Source organism: Rhinichthys klamathensis, unplaced genomic scaffold (assembly GCF_029890125.1).
Source record: "Rhinichthys klamathensis goyatoka isolate OS25496 unplaced genomic scaffold, OSU_Roscu_1.1 h1tg000384l_1, whole genome shotgun sequence".
NCBI lineage: Eukaryota > Metazoa > Chordata > Actinopteri > Cypriniformes > Leuciscidae > Rhinichthys > Rhinichthys klamathensis.
Window position 1 is genome coordinate 305,768 of NW_026606888.1, and position 20,534 is coordinate 326,301.

A 20,534-nucleotide genomic window follows, 5' to 3' on the forward strand; every position below is an offset into this window, starting at 1 on the left:
AATTTTGACTCGAGAGGGCGTTCATGTCCAATGTTTTAACCAGGAAAATAGCATTTATGATAACCCCGATAGCACGTGAAGGCAGCATAAGTAGAACGCTGAAGTAGGCTAGTTGTGCAAGTCATAGCATTGCCCTGTTTCAATGGAACATTTCTTAAATAGGCCTAATGGTCTTTGGTACTTTTGTATTTTGAAATGTCTTCTGCTAGACTACAGTAAGAAAAGCAGGTATATCGAAAACACCAGTGCTGGATTAATAAACTATTTAATTATATGGTAATGAACATCTCTTTAAGCAAAATTCAATGTCAGAAGATTTGAAAAACACCAGTGCTGGATTAATAAACGATTTCATTTTATACGGTAATGAACATCTCTTTAACCAAAAGTCAATGTCAGAAGATTTGAAAAACACCCTGCTGGATTAATAAACGATTTAATTGTATATGGTAATGAACATCTCTTTAACCAAAAGTCAATGTCAGAAGATTTGAAAGTTGAAACTTTAATAGCCTATCCTATTGTTTGCCTTCCACCTCTTTAAGCAGAAGGCCATAAGGCCGGATTGAACTCGCCACTATTTCTTTCTCTTTCGCAGCAGATGTGCCTTCAGGAACACGGACCAACCAAACGTTATTTCCCCCGATAATGTCCCTTTTCTGGGGGTTGACTCTGTTCTGCATGATGACTTTGTAAGTCTTTCCATTCTTTTGCGAGGTGAATTTCTTGCTTGTTGCGTAGACATCTGCCACGTTGATGTCTGGAGATGAATAAATCCCTCTTCCGTAAGCCTGTCCTTCTCCCGCCTTGTAGTGAGATTGTATGATGCCCTCAGCCCCCTGTAAGTTGGTTCCGTGGTAGGAGACTGGCCACTCACCGGGCGCGGAACGGCTCCTCCATCCTACTGTTCCCAGCCAAGCATTCCCGTCCGGGTATTTGTCCCGCACCTTCAGCGCGAATCGCATCCACCCGTAGGGCCGTTGATACGGCTCGTCCCCGCGCATGCAGGCATCAAAGTTCGGCTTGGACATGTTCGTAAAGTCAAAGTCAAACACTGGGTCGAAAAAATCATCTGGGATCACAAATAACTCCTTCCGGATAGAAGAGTTTGCGCTTTCGTTTTTCGGGGTTCCCGAATTTTTCTGATCACCAAACAACAACCCCGCCAGTAAATAAGTTATATAACTCACAGGTTGGACCACATACATGAACGATTCATAACCAAGAAGGGCAAGAGTTGTAAGACTGGTAATATGCAGTTTAATGGCTCCATCTAAACCATTGCAATCTGACTGCAATTTCACAGTGACTCCCAGAATGGCAGAGAGCGCCTCAGTCAAGATATATTTGTCCACTTCCATTGCATCAAAACTCGACCTCATCAAGAGAGTAAGATTTCTTTTCTGTTAGTGTCGACAAGAAAACGTGGCTTATCAAGAGTAACACACATTGACTTTTGCTTTCAGTTTAATGAGAGAGATGTTTTGTATCCTTATATGGTATAAATCTTCAATTTAATTACATAAGAAAACAGGGTGAGGCGAGTAATGTAGGCTAGGCTATTGGGAGTTTCCGGTACAACGTTCAGCGCACATACTGCACTTTCCAACTGTGCATTCTGAATGATAGGCTAAATATATTTACACACTAACCTGCAGTCCAATGCTCGTCTTCTCATTAACAGTGTTTTTCTCTTACTGATATTTCATATCAGTTGGGTTTACATTTTTAAATGAATTTGACTAAAGGGATTGCTTGTTTGCGCTGGTGCTTTTATTCCAGTCTTTTAAAATAGGCCTATAGTTGAATGAATGATACTCGGTAGGTGCAGTGGCGTAGCGGATGGGCACGCACTGCGGAGGGCCCTGCTTGTTGGAGGGCCCTGCGATAACCCCCGTGCCAGGTTGTGTAGACAGGCTGAGCGCAAATGGAAAAAGGACCATCTGCAGGTTTCGTATGAAATCATGGAAAACGCCTACAAGGTGTTCCAGAAAGCTGCAAAGTCTGCAAAATGTAAACATTTATCTGAACTCATATGCAACAATCGCCATAAACCTCAAGCGCTCTTTGCTACTATTGACTCGGTTTTAAATCCTTCTGTGCATCCCATCTTGGAGCCCTCTACTGTTCTCTGCGACAACTTTGGGAAGTTTTTTGTTGATAAGATTACTTCATTAAGATCTGATTTGTCGAACTCTGTATATACGCATGATACTCTACTCTGTCCATCCACCTGGTCTGAGTTTGAGCTGATTGACCTAGACAAATGTAACAAAATTGTTAGTTATGTAAAACCTACTATCTGTCCTCAGGATATTATTCCACCTCTTTTCTTGAGACAAATCATGGCCACAGTTGGTCCTGGCTTGTTACTATTAATTAACAAATGCCTGTCAACTGGCTCCTTACTAAACAGTCTGAAAGTTGCCGTGGTGACGCCATATCTAAAAAAAAAATCTCGATCCCTCCTCTCTTTGTAACTGCCGTCCTATTTCTAACTTACCTTACATTTCGAAGATCCTTGAGAGAGTTGTACTGATTCAACTACAATCATACTTATCAGTAAATTCTCTCCACGAAACAATCCAATCTGATTTTAAAGCTTTACACAGCACTGAATCCGCTCTTTTACGAGTTTCAAGTGATATTTTCACTGTAACCGACTCTGGGAAATCCCTGGCGCTAGTTCTATTAGATTTGAGTGCTGCATTTGACCTAGTTGATCATGAGGTCCTTCTGCAGCGCCTGGAGATATCTGTGGGTTTTCAAGGCTTAGTCTTGCAGTGGTTCCGCTCTTATCTGACCAACAGATGTTTTAGTGTCCGTATTGGGCATCACTCCTCCTCTAGTGTGCCCCTGAACTGCGGAGTCCCACAGGGATCAATCCTTGGCCCCGTATTGTTTATTCTGTATTTGCTACCACTGGCTTCCATCTTCAATAAATATGGAGTATCCTTCCATCTGTATGCCGATGATACGCAGATCTATTTTCCTCTAAAACATAATGATAAAAATGGTCTATAACCTCTGCTTGCCTGTCTGAGTGAACTTAAACTTTGGCTTTCAAGTAACTTTCTAAATTTAAATGAAAATAAAACAGAGATAATTATTTTCGGGCCAAAGGAAAACTGTGTGTATGATGTTGACTGTGGTACCCTCGCAACGTATGAAACTCACTGTGCTCGAAACTTGGGCTTCTTATTTGACCACAACCTAATATTTGACCACAACCTAAAATTTGAGAAACAGATCAGTGCTGTTGTAAAGTCATGCTTTTTCCATCTCCGCCAACTTTCCAAAGTGAAACCTTTTTTAACTCAGCACAATCTCCAAATAGTAATTCGTGCATTTGTAACATCTCGACTAGACTATTGCAATTCTCTTTACTTTGGTCTATCCCAGTCTCCTCTCTCTCGCTTACAGTTAGTGCAAAACGCAGCGGCTAGACTCCTCACTGGGACACGCAAGTATGAATCGATCACTCCCATCTTATTTAAACTTCACTGGCTACCTATCAAATTTAGAATTGATTTTAAAATTTTACTTTTTGTGTATAAAAGCTCTTAACAATCTGGCCCCTCAGTACCTGACCGACCTGCTCTGTCTGTACACTCCGTCTCGTACCCTAAGATCCAGTGACCACTGCCTTCTTACCGTCCCTAGATCCAGACTCAAAAAACGAGGCGATTGTGCATTTGCGACTGCAGGCCCAAAACTCTGGAACAGTCTGCCCCTCTATATCAGACTGGCTCCCTCAGTTTCCATATTTAAATCCTCTTTAAAGACCTTTTTATTTTCTATTGCTTTTAATTCCCCCTGACTTTTAGTTGCTTATTTCTATTGTCCTGTACTGCATTTTATTATATCCTCTCCTTTGTACAGCACTTTGGTCGGCCTTGGCTGTTTTTAAATGTGCTTTATAAATAAATATTGTATTGTATTGTATTGTTGTGCCGATAGATAGACGATGATCAGCTGATACACGCTATGCGCCGATAGACCATGATCATAAGATGATCAGCATCAGCTCTAGCCTGGTTAAAACCAGACCATTCTCAGTTGTAACTGAGTTATGGTCTGGCAAAGCGTCATAGACAAATCATTTCCAGAGGGGCGTCACCAACGGACGTCGCGGATAGACCTTAAACCAATCAGAGCGATGAAGGAGATGACGTATGCAGAGCGGCAGAAACATCTCCGAGTGTTGTTCTTTGCTCGGTTTTTAACAAAAAGGAAACGTTCAAATCGCTTAAAACAGACGCGATAGCTGATTCGAACGAGTGATGTTCGACGGCGGCATCCATCTTTGTAATGTAGGCTACAAAATCTGCTTCAAAATCCCAGCGCTGTCGTCATCATGTAAAGCCCGCCCCAACGTTTCTGATTGGTGCCTCGATTTCGGCGGATTGGAAATGAGTTTGAATGAGCTCTTTGCCAGACTAACTTTCAGAGCAAATCTAAATTTGCCGGAAGTTGTCTGGGTTTTCCCAGGCTACATCAGCTCGGCCTTATCAAGAGGATTGGACGTTTCCAAGTATTGTATTAAATTATTATTTACTACTTTTATTATTAAATTAATATTGCAATTAATTTGCCCCGCAATAATTTTATAGCGCATCACCCCATAACCAACGAGCTGCGAGGAAAATAAAAGATTAGTTATAGCTTCCTCATTTCAAAAACAACTTGTTTTACACAAAATCCACTGGCTCGCCTTCATGGTTTAAAATGTAAATATTTCCAGAATTGTGTGAAAATAGCCTTTTAAAATGATGGACAGAGATTTAGATTTTGTACGCGTCATTTCCCATGATAAAATCAAGTAAATTATTAAATAAATGAGTAAAAAAACAAGTACGCAAATCAAAATTCTGTACACAGTAAACATCAGAATACCCCTTCTCCTGTCTATAAAAATTTCCACATTTTTTAATCTTCTTGCGGACACTGCTCAATACTACAGTACATTGAAAATAAACATAATCGGAAATAAGTGAGATGTGCTATTTCAAAACGGAAGTGCGTCACGAAGCTCAGCTGGGGCACGTTCAAACCTGTCAAAAATGTCAGCCCAATCAGCAGCAACATGTAAATAAACCACGTGGTATTAAAGAGGCAGCTCTCACATGGGTTCAAGTAAAGTCATTTACAAATGTTTCTGCTGCAGCTCGGTATATGCAACAATTGAAGATATTAGAAGACATGTTTGTCTTTTCATCTTTAAATGCGAGGAAAATGTTGGATCACAATAATTAGGAACCACAGTTTCCACCCTTCACTCGATTGGGATGTTCTCTTTTATTCTGGACGGCAAGGGCAGTGACTGTAACATCGAGCGTATTTTGCAGTATTAAACACGTATTTATACCGATTTCATCAGGCTCCGAAAATTCTTCAAAAAGAACATGAAGAATGGCCTTCTCAGCTGCCATAGTTGCAACTCTTGCGTCATCAGAACAGTGTGTTCAACGCACCACCGTTTCCGTTTAAAAAACTTTTAGCAACTTTTTGGCTGGATCCCAAATGACACAGTTCGGTCTCGTGGCCTTAAATTGCGCATGCTCGCCAAGTGTACGAGTCAGTAGGGTGTCCCATTCGGCATTTCAGCGCTCAGAAGTGTGCTCAGAAACGCCGCCTTTGTGCTCTCGATGCGGACTTCAGCGAAGCCTGCACTTTCGCACCCTCCACACGAGTTACCTACCATCATTGCGAACGCCCAATCAGATAAATAAGGGGAGGAGTTTCGTGGCTGTTTGACTTTCAGTGGCATGATGTCATCAAGCCTGTCCCAAAATACACTCCCACGCATAGACAGTAAAAGAAATGGACACAGCAACCCCATAGACTTCAACGGAGAAAAGTGAAGTCAATTAGAAGCACTCACTTCCTGATTGCCAAGCGCACTGCGCAGGCTCAAACTAAGCTGGACGACGGAGATATGACGTGAGCAACCTGTCTCACAGTTGTGCGTCTTCTAGGAGCTGTGCAAAGAGGAATCTGAATCATTCCCTTCCGAATCTTGCAGACACGGAGAGCGTGAGGAGCTGTCTGTGAGCTAGCAGCAGGATCAGCTTTACAACTCTCTATGGGCTTCTCCCTTGACTTTATGCCTCCACGTCCCCCCGATTGCGCGCAAGCTTCCACTTCTGCTATACGGTAATTTCTCTACTGTGCGACAGAGAGTCGCGTGTTATGACGCAATCGTTAGCCTATTTTTACAAAAACTGCTTTTACGGGGCCATAACGTAAGATACAAGGTAATGGAGCCTTATATACATTTTCGTGTTTCTTTAGAAATAAACAATGGAAAAATGGGGTCTTTAAACGCCTCAGATGTAAAGTTATTCGCTGTCAAATTGACGCCAAAATGAATGGGAGTCAATGGAATGCTAACAGCAGGTGAAGGCTTGCTAGCCAATGGCGGCCCCCTGGGAGACTTCAGTTTCCGGCTGGTGGATTACCCCCTTGCTCCCATGTGCCCTCGTGGACTTGAGCCCAGCTTCCCTTAGGTCTGCACTTCCTGACGTCACCAAGTGTGAACTCGAAGGAGGTCCACAAGGCCGGAGTGTGCCATTTGGGATCCAGCCTTTGTCGGGGCTGAACGCAGTCCTGGGGTGCTTCTCAATATCCCTCCTCCTCTCCTCGCTCCTCCATCCGCCATCCTATGACTCGGAAACCAATCGAGCTCAGCCATCTTGAAGGACATCTCAATTCTCTAATTGCACCGAGAGGAGCTGAGGATCGAGGAGGGAGGAATCTTCCTGAGGAGTTATGAGCGAAGATACACGGGTGTATCCTTTGCAGAAGTGTTTTATCTACTAAACGTGAAGCACGTATACATTCTCCTCCTCCTTAACATCGGTCACAATCATTTTAATCATGCTTTATTATTATTTATTATGAATTTATTAAATAACCAAACTTCAACAACATAAGGGCAGATCCTTTGAGCACTGCCAATGACGCTGTGAAGTGATGCTCGAGTGATCAAGTATTCCAATGTATAAAAAAGCTTTCATTTTCTTTCCCTGCAGCCTTCCCTCACATCCTACCGGGGGTGGGGTTGAGACGCGAGGAAAGGAAACGAGGATGCACAAATAAGAATTGAGAAGCACTCCTGGACTAGGCTACTTGCACAACTTCCGCGTTCTACTTCATATCGGGAGTTTCCAGAGCAGAAAGAGAAACTGAGGGCATATAAATCTTTAGATGCCTATAACTATGTGCTAAATGGTCATGTACAAGACTTGTGTGGTACGATCCGCAGTTCTGCCTAGCCAGCGCCGAGAAGACGACAATGTAAAGAGTGACATTACGGTGCAATTTTAATGATGTGAATATTTTCTAGAAATAAAAATTCCAGATACAGCATATTCATTTTTCATTGATTCTTGCACCCAACAACACAACAAGATGACATTTAATAATAATAATAATAATTTAAGCTCCTTATCTGTGCTGGTTTGTATTGTCCGTTTGTTTTCCCTCCAGCTAGCGCTGTGACGTAATTGTGACGTCGGCGCAAAAGGGGTCTATTTGATTTACTGTAAGTTTAAACTTCCATAACTTTTTCATACTTTCATTTCACTTCAGCAATAATCTGCTGACTGTTTTCTTTAAAACAAGACCAAACTTAGGTCTATATTCCAAAGCATTCTTGAATTACAATCATTTAAGTTTGAATAGTGCATTTTAAATAGAGCTAGTTTAATCCCTTTTTTATACCTCAACAGGCAACGTGACTCAGGAGTCACATACATTTCAAAACGTGCTAAATAACAACATGAACAACATATTACTTAATTTTCTCCTTCAGCACCCTAAGACAATGTTCACAATTAATGTTAGCAGTATTCTTTTTTTTTCAGAAGAAAAGTAAGTTTAATATATATTTACTTATCTCAAAATCTGAATGTTCTGCACCACTGGCAGCCATGTTGGATTTAGGTCAGGCTGACTAATTAATCACAAAAAAATTGAAGCAAATCATGTGACCAGCATACTCAAGACAGACCAGGCTGTCATAAGTGATAAAATGATTTGATGAAAAAATCGTTCTTATGCCCCAAAAAAGACAATAAAAACGATGTGACTCGTGAGTCACGTTGCCTGTTTTAGGGTTAAAGATGTCTATCAATGTAAGCAAGTATCATTTGGGTATTAACCGTCTTTCGAGTATTGTGTTAAAAGGTGCTTCACACATTTTACTTATCACCTCCAAAATACTCTCCAGCCTTTGCTGAGGACTTTACAGAACTGTTATCAACAATTACCTCAGAGTTTGACTGTTTTGCCATTGCTGGAGATTTTAACTTTCACATAGATAATGCAGAAACCAATATGGCAAAAGAAATCAGAACTGTTTTTAAAACTTTTGATCTGACTCAGCATGTACATGGTCTCACACACAATCGTGGACACACATAGATTTACTTATCAGTAAGGGTCTAAACATTTCATCGATTGTTATTAAGGATGTACTGTCTGAACATTTCTGTTATTTCTTTGATATATTGATCTCTCCTGTCATTGACGCTATCTGTTTGAAGAAGAGAAGAGAAAGAATTCCAAATTTTTAAATTTCACACACAGCCTACAACGTAGCTTAAGCTTCTATTTATAGAAGTATATAAATTAGGCTTTAGTGTAGACACACGCCTGCCGAAGCCATACGTTAATATATCCTGCTCACTTTCGGACTTAAAATCTGAAAAATCCTGTATTTTATTATTAATTCAGTTTATATAGATTAAAATAGTGTTTGTATTTTTGGGGGAAACAAATTGAAAACAAATTTATTTATTTTTTAGTTTGAAAATTAAGTTAAATTCACTTTATTGTGTACAAGGAGCTTTTTCCAGCAGGGTGAAGAAGCTCAAATATAAGATTGTTTAGATTTGTATGACATTTTGGTCACTGCATTATTCCCATACTTGGGTGATTCTTCAATTGGGGGCTATTTTGCCATCTTACATTTTGATGAATGAAATCTGGTTGAATTTTGTTGGAATATGTCAAGACAATGTTTACATGCTTTGATGTAAAGATATAATAATGGCCACGACTGAGCTTAAATATAATTTGAGTATTTTATATCTATTTGCCAACTGGCACTGAAAAACGTCATTCCCATCACAACATCAAAAAGTCTCATAATGCGAAGAATGTATCAAGGAGATCATTTAAACTCATTCATCTTGCAAACATTGTTAACCTTCAACAATACATATAAAAAACAAAATGTTTCCATTCTGCGAATTCCATATATTTTCTTGTTCTTACCATCAAAATGTGTTTTCCTGTATTCATCAAAGCACACTTTTGTTTAATTTCTGTAAAATTAATTTTAGATGTTTTTTCTTTGAATAGGTGGATGAGTATTTCATTAGGCTTTTCATGTAGCACCTCAAGTTTGAACATAAAACAGATTTAAAGGTATGTTTGCTGTAAATTAAGCAACGTGGTGGTAATGACATACTGTTCTGGTAATGACATAGTGTTTTGGTAATGACAAATGAAAAGTGTACTGATACATAAATCAAATTTAAAGGCTTAAATAATGACTTCTGGTGAGTGTTGTTGAAAGAAATGGACAGATGTAAGGAGATATATATAAATATGACACAACCATCAACTTGAACATGTTTATTTCAATCATGAAGAAACCATACAATATATCAATTGTCACAGTATCGTTCATAAACATTTCATAACTATGACTATTACCATTAGGTGAAATGTGCTATGTAATATGCTCACACAAAAATCGCTGCAAAAGATGCTTTCCAACAGGTTTTATCATAGTTTTTGTCCAAGTCAAGTCAATGGAGTTGAAAAGCATCTTTTGCAGCGATTTTTGTGTCAGCATATCAGTGAACACCCCAGACCACTCGGTGAGTTTAACGTCTTTGTAAACTAAAGTTTAATGCGTTTTAGGAAGGATTGTTCCAGTGCACCTATGCAACCATTGTGGAGGTGGGGGGGTGCAACCACAGAAACCGAAAATTCTCGGGACAGCAGCATGTGTCCAAATTGTAATCTTGTTCTATTTCATCAGCAATGATCTTGAAACGGGGCTTGTGTAAAATACCGAACTTGTCCTTTAACTTTCTTACGACCTCTTCTGCAAGGAGTTTCACGATTTTCATTTTCACTGTTCTGACCCTGTTGCACTGGAGATCTTGGGGGGATGTCTGGAGATGTTGGGGGGTGTTTGAAGCTGTACTTCCTGTCGAATTTTGTCATTGGCTCTTTGATTGTTTTGGTTAACTCTCCATTGTTTGCGTTTCTGTTAGAGATGCACCGATTGATCGGCTGGTGACTGGAATTGGCCGATTTTCGATTGGCCATGATCGGCGATGACATTTTATGCCGGTCAAATACACTCGGGCGCCGCATGATTAATATCGAGCAACATCAGCATCACAAGTGCACACGGAACGCACATGTTGGAAACCTCGTGAATTACGGCCGTTTCACACCGCAAACGTGAGCAGCGCGTATTATTTCAAGCGTGCATGTTAATCAATGAGTGCATTCACACCGGGAGCAGGAGCCGCACGTGAGCAGCGGTGAAGCACGGGTTTCGGTGCAGAGTCTATTTTTGCTGCATTGCTCACGAAAGCACACTTTTGATGGACAAAATAAATATGATTTCACACAAAAGTGCCCAAAATGCACAGAATTTGCATGTCAGGTGTGTTTTAACAAGAACTGGAGTATTTGTCAGAAAAGAAAATGAATTTTCTTTTTGAAATTAACACTTTTTTTGTTGGATATTGGATGTGAAAAGAAGGAAATGGTTCTTCCATAACACTGCACTTTAGATGTGTGTGAATTTCCCACACCAGGAGTAATTTATATAGTCCTATTTTATAGTGATTACTGTTCAAAAATATTCTATGCAAAATGTAAAATGTTCTACTAAAGAAAAGAGAGAAAATAAATATTTGTGTGTGCTGTAAAGTGATTAGAAAAAATGAAATCGTAATCGGCTAAAAATTGGTATCGGCAGGTCAAACTCTGAAAAATCGGAATCGGCCTAGAAAATTGTAATCGGCCCATCTCTAGTTTCTGCCTTTGCTCCCGTTTTGAAAGTTGTGAGATTAGCTTTCCTGTTTCTTTTCTTCTTTTGTATCTTTCCTTTTCTCTGTCAATGTACTGCTGATATTTTACAGGATCTTCCTTCAATTTTTTTCTATAATCTCTAGACCTTTCAGTTGATTTCTTGGGAGCCATTCTGGTTAAAAAATAAGACAAAAAATAGTTTTAGGAAGTAAGGCATCTCACTTAAGTTTCATTGTAAAATCACACTATTATGCTTCTTTAACTTAATTTATAAACACATAATATGATATAGATAGTGACACAGAACATGTCATTACCACCATCACTTGTCATTACCATCACAACAAGTTGTGTGTTGGTAATGACGTGTTGCGATAATGACATTTTTCATTTTTTTCAGGAAAAAAGATGCTAGGTCATGGTTTTGCTAACATTACTCAACAGCTAGTACAAAAAGACCTTTAAATACACATAAATCATTGTGAATATATATATATATTTATCAAAATATTGCTGCTACAGCATTTATGGTAATGACGCTGAATAAGTCTACTCCATGATCAGAAGGAATTCATGATTAAATTACTTACTTTTTCAGACATCAAATTTCACTGTTCTTTCATGGCTGACATGTGCTCCCCTGCTAGTCTTCATTTCCATGGTTATGGCATAAACAAGTCTTACCCTAAAAAATATCCTTGTTGTAATCATAGACTGTCGCGGTAATGACAGTATTGTTGTGGACAATACTAAATTGTTAAAAATATTCACAAATTGCACAGATATGAACCCAAATTATGCATCAAGTGCCTTTTTAAGTTACTGTTTAAACATATATTGTGATTTTTTAATTAACTGATAACATTTGATCACATTTTCAGAGCAGATAAGTTTTAAAGTCTGGGTTGGGGACAAGGCCTAAGTAGCCAAATATTAGTGATGAAAGCATTTTTAAAAATGGAAATCATACTGATTTTAGTGTATAACATTTTTTGGTGGTGCAATAAATATTATTTGAAATAACTAAACTATTTATTTGATAAAATAGTATTTTTAACATGAATGTATAACCTGGGGACATAAAAGTTCCCGTAATTGAAGAATCACCCACTTACACTCTTGCTATTTCATGACTATACAATTATTCTAAAAAAATTTAATAATGAAGAATGAGTACGCTATGTTTGACAGGTTGTGCAGTTCTGAGTAATATGCCTATACTAGTGGTTCTCAACCAGGGGATGGGACTCGGGGGCATCAGGCCTCAAGATGACTTAAAATAAGACAAAACAAGCATTAAAATAAGCTAATAAATAAATAAAAAACAAGACATTTCTAAATTTACCCTCTCCTTTTCTTTTTCTATTTAAGGGTTCCCATTGTCTCGAAAAAACCTGGATAAATGAGGTAACCTAATTTTAAAAGTGGGATTTCTGAACATGGGAAATTTGTGTAAATTCATACAATCATATAACTCCATGAGAATTTTATAACATACTTCTAGGTAGCCCTGTGATTGACCATCCATCCAGGGTGTCCCCGGTCTCCACCTGTGGCCAGAGATGCTGGACGCCCCGCAACCCTGCAGAGGATAAAGCGGTTTGGAGAATGGATGGATGGATGTTTTTAGGTCTGCCAAGCTCTAAAATATTTTATCAGGTGGAAAATATTGTTGTGGTGGACAATTAGGAGCCTTGGAGTCAAAAGGTTGAGAACCACTCGCCTTCACCAAAGATTCTTTGACTACACGTCCCAGAGTGACTGTTTTGAGATCTGTGATCTCGAGGTTGCGCGGTCTCGCGATGCGGGCGCGTGAGGTTTACGCGCGCGGTGCACGCTGGGAAGCCCTTTCTCTACGAGGCCATCTTGGTGTGATCAGGAGGTGAGCGCGGCTCTGCTGGAAATTATTAAAATAATCCCTTTAAAAGTTTTGCGAAGAATACGAGCGCATTATTTTGAAAGTGTAGATCTTGATTTATCGCTTCTTTGTGTTCAGGTTGGCCAGATCGGACTAGTCAGGAAAAATGGTGGCCGCAAAGAAAACGGTGAGTGGAGCGCGATGCTGCGCATGCTGGAGAACTTCACGTGGAAGCTCCCTACAGGCCTGATTATAAAAAAACTAAAATGTTTACATGCACAAATACTGATGTATATGACTATTGTTACGCAGTTGAATTGATATTAGATATTATATTGTGCAAATGTTTATCTTTGCTCGCTGGCGTGGTGTTGTATGGGCTGAGTATTAGCTAGTTTAGGTGCGCAGGGTGTTTCTAGTTAAGGAAATTGCTCTAAAAAAATTAATAGATTGTGAACATTAATATATCAAGTTTACCCTGAAAACGTGGTGTAGAAAACAGGTCTTACGTAACGTTTAAAGTAACGTTTATTATCGTCTACTAAAAGCGCATTTAATAAATAATCACACCCTACTGTTTAATAAATGTTGTACAGGAGCAGTACTTATGAAGTGTCAGTGAGATACAGTATTGAATTATAGTTGTCTGTGAAATAGACATGATATAAACCGTGTACATGTGACCATAAGTGCGCTGACTGAAGTTAACTTAGTGCGAATGGTTTTTAATTGCTTAAGAAATGTAATTGTGTTAAAGACTGAATACATGTATGATTAGTGTGATATAGGCAAGATTAAAACGCAGGATTCACACCTGAGTCAAAGAAATGACTGACAACTGGCATGTTAAACATTTAACATGTAAACTTGTTTATTTCAAAGTCATTTTCTAAGTGAAAAGTGAAAGAAAAGCATTGAAACATTAAACAGAATGACATTTCACAGTTATTTCATCTTTTTACATCGGAGCGAAGAAGTCTATATAGAAAAATGTATATTATAAAAAAAATATATATATATATATATATATATATGGTTGAGAACCAGAGCTGTCATTCTGAGAGCATCTTAAAATTTCCAGCTTTAGAAAGTACATATCAACAAGTCATTGTGAAATGTTAGGTATACTTAAAGCTCCAGTCCGTAACTTTTCCTCTTTGTCGCCATCTCTCTGTTCGAAATCTGTAACTGCAGTGATTCACGGAATTATTATCTTTACGTGGGTTGTAAATCGGCATGAAACAGTGCGGATGAACACAGTGCTTTGAGGCGAGTGGTGCTGTCAGTCACCGCGCTGTGTGGATACTGTCATACAGAATCACAGATTCACTTTTTGAAAGTTTGACCAACATAAGAATTTTCATAAGAAAATGTCTTCTGAACAAGTAAGTAACATCCATTTTTGTTCTGACCAACTAAGGGGGAAAAAGCATTCGACATGATAAGCTTCGTTAGATTTAATCAACGCGATTTACAGCAACCGTGCAAATTATAGCCTACTTTGTTCTCAAATTCATGTTAACAACATCACATCAGCATTGCGTGACTAATGTTAAATTTAATGTGTTTTATGGTTACCTGTGTAGTTCAGAATTCATATTCTCCATAATAGCAAAACGAGAAAGGCACAACAAAGGAAACTCCATAACTGTGTGAATTAAGAAAACGTACTGTTACACGATTGAACTATTGAAATGTCTTAACTTAATTGTTCAGCAGAAAAAAGCCGTCTCTTCTTCCGTTTCGAACCCCTTCAAAACACGGAGTTCACGCACTTTTCAAAAGCCCCGCCGATGTTTAAATCCTTGTGTTCGCATGAGACGGTTTCTTTCTCTTTCTCTAGCCACCTTAAATCCGAAGTACGAAGTCTTTTGGGTTTTATAACTGCTGAATCTCCAGTTGACACTGATGATTGTTGTTTGGATCTTTCTGGATGCCATAAGTTTAATCATGTAAAGTGCTGCGAGAAAAGCCTATACATCTAAACATCTCGTCACGCGCAGTATAGCCGGCTAGCCGAAACTCCTTCTTTATGTGTACGGGTGTGACGTAATGACGCAAAGACATGCTCGAATTTCCCGCGGAAACCCACCAGTACCACTGGAATTAAAATCATTATTACAAGCTAACCGTTTTGAATCTAGCTATGGCAAGCAGATAGTTTTGACCACTGGCAGAATAAGTTTTTTTTAATATAATTATTTTGGATTATTTTTAACTTAAAAAAGTTACGGACTGGAGCTTTAAAGACAAATCAAATTAATTGTCTAGCTAATAAAGAAGTGAAGACTAATATATATCTAACTGCTTGAAGAAAAGAAAAACTGTTCCAAAAATTGGAATAGCAGAGCACACACCTACCTTTGTTTAAAATATTTTGGAAGTTGTCTCAAAATGGTTATTCCAATTTTGAAGCCTTGAATAGAAAAAGACGAAGCTTATTTCTTGACATTCTGTGCTGTTGGTGTATTTATTGTTTTGTTCCATATCTTCATCTTTACAGAAAAAGTCCCTGGAGTCCATCAACTCTAGACTGCAGCTTGTGATGAAGAGCGGTAAATACGTTCTCGGATACAAGCAGTCTCAGAAAATGATTCGTCAAGGAAAAGCCAAGCTGGTAATCCTGGCCAACAACTGTCCTGCTCTGAGGTGCGTGTTTCCCTGCTTGAATATTTCTGTCAATCTGCTGTCACCATGAAAATAATCTGTGGCCTTTTAGATAATACAGTTTTGTGAGGGTTGAGGATAATTTTAATGATTCATGATGTTTTTCCAGGAAATCTGAAATTGAGTACTACGCTATGTTGGCCAAAACCGGAGTCCATCATTACAGTGGAAACAACATTGAGCTCGGTACAGCCTGTGGCAAATACTACAGGGTGTGCACATTGGCCATCATTGACCCTGGTGTGTATTCACTGGCAGAACTGATACGACTTGATCTAGTAATTTTGTTTGCCTGTAACTTTCCGTCATACTGTATTGTTACTTTTGGACTAATAGGTCATTTATATGAAGTCAATGTAGATTTAAAAGGTTGCTGGTATGTTTTGCACTGTTTCAGAAGTAGAAATCTAGATAATCTGAATGAAAACTAATATTCTCTGCATTATAAATAAATAAATGTAAGTAAATGAAGTAATGCCTTCCTCTCGTGTTCCCAGGCGATTCTGACATCATCAGAAGCATGCCAGACCAGCAGCAGGGGGAGAAGTAGAGCCATTCCCACCAGATCTTTATTAATAATAAAATTGGTTGAAACGGTCATTGTGGTTTTTTGGGTTATTTTTGTCTCCGCTTTTGTTCAGGTTTGATTTGTTTAATGGATAAACTGCATGAGAGATGGAACTTGATTTTTTTTTTTTTCATCTGTTCACCTTTGATAATGTTGAGAAATCGGATATTTATCCCACTTTTTGTTTACTTGCTATGATTCATGTGGTTGTTGTTTTTTAAAGAAAGATAACCTTTTTGAAATCTTGGATATGCTTTTTGGGATAGGTTTATTTTTCTCAATGTCCTGAAGAATGAACAGGGTTCATAGTTTATTCCTATTAGCTGGAAAAATTATATACACATACTGAAAACTGAATTCAACTTGTTCTATTGCAGTAGGAGAATTAGTTAAAATAATAAAAATCTATTTTCTCTCTCGATCTAGTCGTGGGGTGAATCTGAATCAAATGAGCTATTTACTTAAACCTGTAATTTACAGTTTTTAACATTCTCTAAACTATAAGTGCAATTGTCACAACTGTTTGCTGGAACATCAGGACTATTGTGTGTCTTCAAAATATAACTCGCCAAAATATTTAATTCATGCTTCAAAACCTAGTTATTGTGTCAGTAAATTGGCCAATGCCAACAAAATATAAAGTGTTTTTGTCGTGTGAACCACACTGGTCAAAATGTGTAGATGTTTTTTCACCATGAAAATATTTGTTAAACATTTGGGGTTTTTTTGTTGACCTTGACTGCTTTCTGCACTTCAAGATTGTCAGTTTTGTCTCGCTGAATGCTCTTTTTAATCACTGAGCTTTTTAGATTCTTTTAACAGTAGGTATAAACATTTTATTTGGAAAAGTTGATTCTGTAGTACACACAAAAAAAGAACATTTGTATTTATACAGTACATTTATTTTTTGTAGAAATGTTACGTTAACTGAAAATTCAAGGTAGCATTTTTACACTTATGTTTTGTCACATTTCTACAAAATGTAATGTACTGTATAAATACAAAATAATGTACTCCTATAGCTACTGAAAAATGGTAGTGATGCCGGGCTAACTCACTAGTCCATAATATATATGATCTAAACTATTGGTAAGAATGTGATTCGCATTTCATTTCAATGGCAGGCCATTTGCCAATTCAGCAGACAATACAAACATTTAATGTCACATATTTATGGAATATAGGCTACATGTATGTCAGAGATTTTGATAAAAAATGCTGGGTTGTTTCAACCCAACTTTGGGTCAAATATGGACAAACCCAGCCATTGGGTTACATTTTCTAATTACATTTTTAACCCAACATTTGGGTTTGTCCATGTCTGACCCAAAATTGGGTTGAAACAACCCAGCATTTTTTAGAGTGAATGGATCATTTTAGCATGTGATGACTCGCACGATGAAATAATGTTTAGAAGTAGTGAAGAATATGACAGTTTCACTGAGAATCAACTCATCAGTTTTGATCAGTAAGCCATGTGTATTTATTTATTGTGCAAATTGTAGACATTTATACTTACTATTTTGCACACGTGCCAAAAAACATGCAATTTGATTTGGCATTTTGACCCCACACAAAAACATTGCTGAAATTTACACATAACATGATTTTACCATTAGAGGGCGCAATATCTAATGCATTTTATCCTTAATTCTTCAGTTGAATCGTTTCAGAACACGGGGTGCGCACACTTTTGTGAGCAGAATACAAATCTTTGCTTTTGGTTTGAAAGTTTCACTCCAAAAATAGTTGATATATAATTAGGTTCTGCAGTCTTAAAATGTTTTCTGAAAGACATGATGTCTAGAGTAGATTTAACTGAAAAATAAGTTGTATTATAACGGCATTTTAAATCGCTACCAAAGCAGTTTTCCTGATGTTGTTTTTCCATGCTATATATGAAAGAGGTTGGTATTCGTCTTTTAAAAATTCAAAGATAAAATATTTGATTTGCTTCATTCCACAGTTAACCTCATGGTGCCGTGATGTCATTTCAATGGCTATCATTGACACTATGGATTGTGTGCGATTTTCCAACTTGTCAGCAATTAAATAAGGACAGTTTTTGTAATCCAGGCACATATAATATCCACGCATATATAATATATTATATGGATTTTCAGGATAATTTTTCCATTGTGAGTGCACAGAACTGAAATACAGAGCAAACATTTTTTTTATTTATTTGACAGGGACAATGCAAACAAACATAGTGTCAAAACCAAGCATGTCACTGATCTGTTGCATATAAAGTTTATAGCTATTGCTAATTTTCAACTCCTGTCCCTGGAAGGGCTTTTATACACAATAAAATTTACATGATTAACTACTTCAATAAAAAATAAAATAATAATAATACAAACATACATACATATCATATACAACTTTTATAATAATTAAAAATGAGTAGGCTACACTTTTGGTTTATTTTTAACCAGTTTTTAAGCCTGGAAGTGAACATCTTAAAGTCAGGCACAGTCTTGATTTCAAAAGGTAATGAGTTCCAGAGTTTAGAACTCTTCACAGAGAAGGTCGTCTGTCCAAAGCTGGTCCTGCAGTATGCTATTTTACAGTCATGATTTGTGGAGCTCCTAGTGACTCGGATGTTGTCCTGGCTGTCTCTCAATAAATGTACTTAGTGGCTCAGGTGCTAAATGATTAATGCACTTATAAATTAGTTTAAGAAAGGAAAAATTGCTAAAGCTATCAAAATTCATTAAATTATATTTCTTAAAGATGCTGCAATGATGATAACGTAATGGTTTTTTATATAACCAATAATACATGCAAAATAAGACGAGTATGGGATAATTGTATTTTAATTTTAGTCTATTAGGCCTAGATCAAGGAAGTATATTTCTTTTTTACATATTTACATATTACTGATTGAATACAGCCCTTGACATTCTATGATGGCAATATTGTAGGCATTATAAACGTGCTGCTGCATCGACATACTTTTTTCCTAAGGATTTTCAGACCAAAATAAAACTGTGACAGGCCTAAAGCGCTTGAGCAGAGAACACATCAAAAGCTCTCTTCAGTGAAGTGATTGCCCTAGTTTCCTCAGTCACGTGTCATCAGTTTTTTAAGTCTAATTCTAATACCCACACAGATAAATATGAGCGTGTTCAGTGAGCTTGCAAAAATTAAACGGATAACTAGGGAACTGTACATGAGATCTCAACAGTGCTTCTGAAAAGACATCATGCAGGCTGTGTTATTCACTGGACAGTATCCTTGGAATCCAAACCATCAAAAGTAGGTCAGTGGATGAAGTGTATATATTGTAAATTCTTACAAACACAAGTGCTAAACCCCTGACATGGTTCTGCTCATCCAGAAATAAAAGTAGGTGAATCTTTCTCTGATCATGCAAAGGTAAACGTTATCAAACCAATAATACTGGTCACTAATAATGAATAATACTGTACTTAATAGTTTTTGAACAATTTATTTATCCTTTATCTTCATTTAGTCACCTGCATAATAAAGAGATACACAGCCATATTGACGCATTACTGTAATATTTTATTGTTTATGAATAAGACATAAGCCAGTGTCAACCCAATACAGGATGTGCAACAAGACAAAGACAAACACTCACAGTCATTCTACCTACTGACAAACATTATTCTGGGTTTCTGAGAATTAATTTTTGTGATATTCATTGATAACCGTTTCATTTTTACGAGGAATATCATGACAATAATTAAAATGTACAGGTCACAATATGATACCAACAGCAAAATTCCAAATACACAGAATAATTTGAAAATTGAGTCACGAAAAACATTGCTTTCTTGAAGCTGAATCTGAGATGCTGAAATGAAGGTGAAAGTCTACGCTTAGAACAATGAAAGGAAATGTTTATATGTATCAATCTCTAATACGTTCATTAATGCTTCTATACCTATTGTTACCATGATGATTAAATGTAAGTACTTAGTCATTGTCAGCTATGGATACATGTTACAAAATACCCTGCATAGCCACTGTATATAAAAATGAAAAACGTTCCCAATAACAGAAGCTTGGAGATGACTGGGGGAGATGCCATGTTAACTTAAACCGAGCTAGGTGCTAATCTACTGTCGGCAGTAACGTAATTTACTTTTAATTTGTCACAATTACTGATTAACACCATTCACAGACAATAACATGAATAAATAATATTCATATGCGCAAAAACATTGCAGTCTGCAGCCACAGATTGTAACCTAGTGATAATGACAGAAAAGTTATACTACTTCTCTAAACAGGAGTATGTAACTTCAACAAATGACAAAAAATTATTTCCTTACACATAATTCTCATTTATCCATTTGAGCACTGTCCTGGTTCAATGAACGTTTAGATCAATCGACAACATTT

At 37.6% G+C, this 20,534-nt stretch overlaps 1 protein-coding gene across 1 annotated transcript; it reads left to right on the forward strand.

Moving 5' to 3' along the window:
* Nucleotides 1-12,851: 12,851 nt before the first annotated feature.
* On the forward strand, nt 12,852-16,192 carry rpl30 (ribosomal protein L30). Its single transcript, XM_056233923.1, has 5 exons — nt 12,852-12,949; nt 13,064-13,112; nt 15,429-15,574; nt 15,702-15,832; nt 16,090-16,192. The coding sequence occupies exons 2-5, from the start codon at nt 13,092-13,094 to the stop codon at nt 16,140-16,142; spliced, it is 351 nt and encodes a 116-aa protein (XP_056089898.1). The 5' UTR covers nt 12,852-12,949; nt 13,064-13,091; the 3' UTR covers nt 16,143-16,192.
* Nucleotides 16,193-20,534: the final 4,342 nt, after the last annotated feature.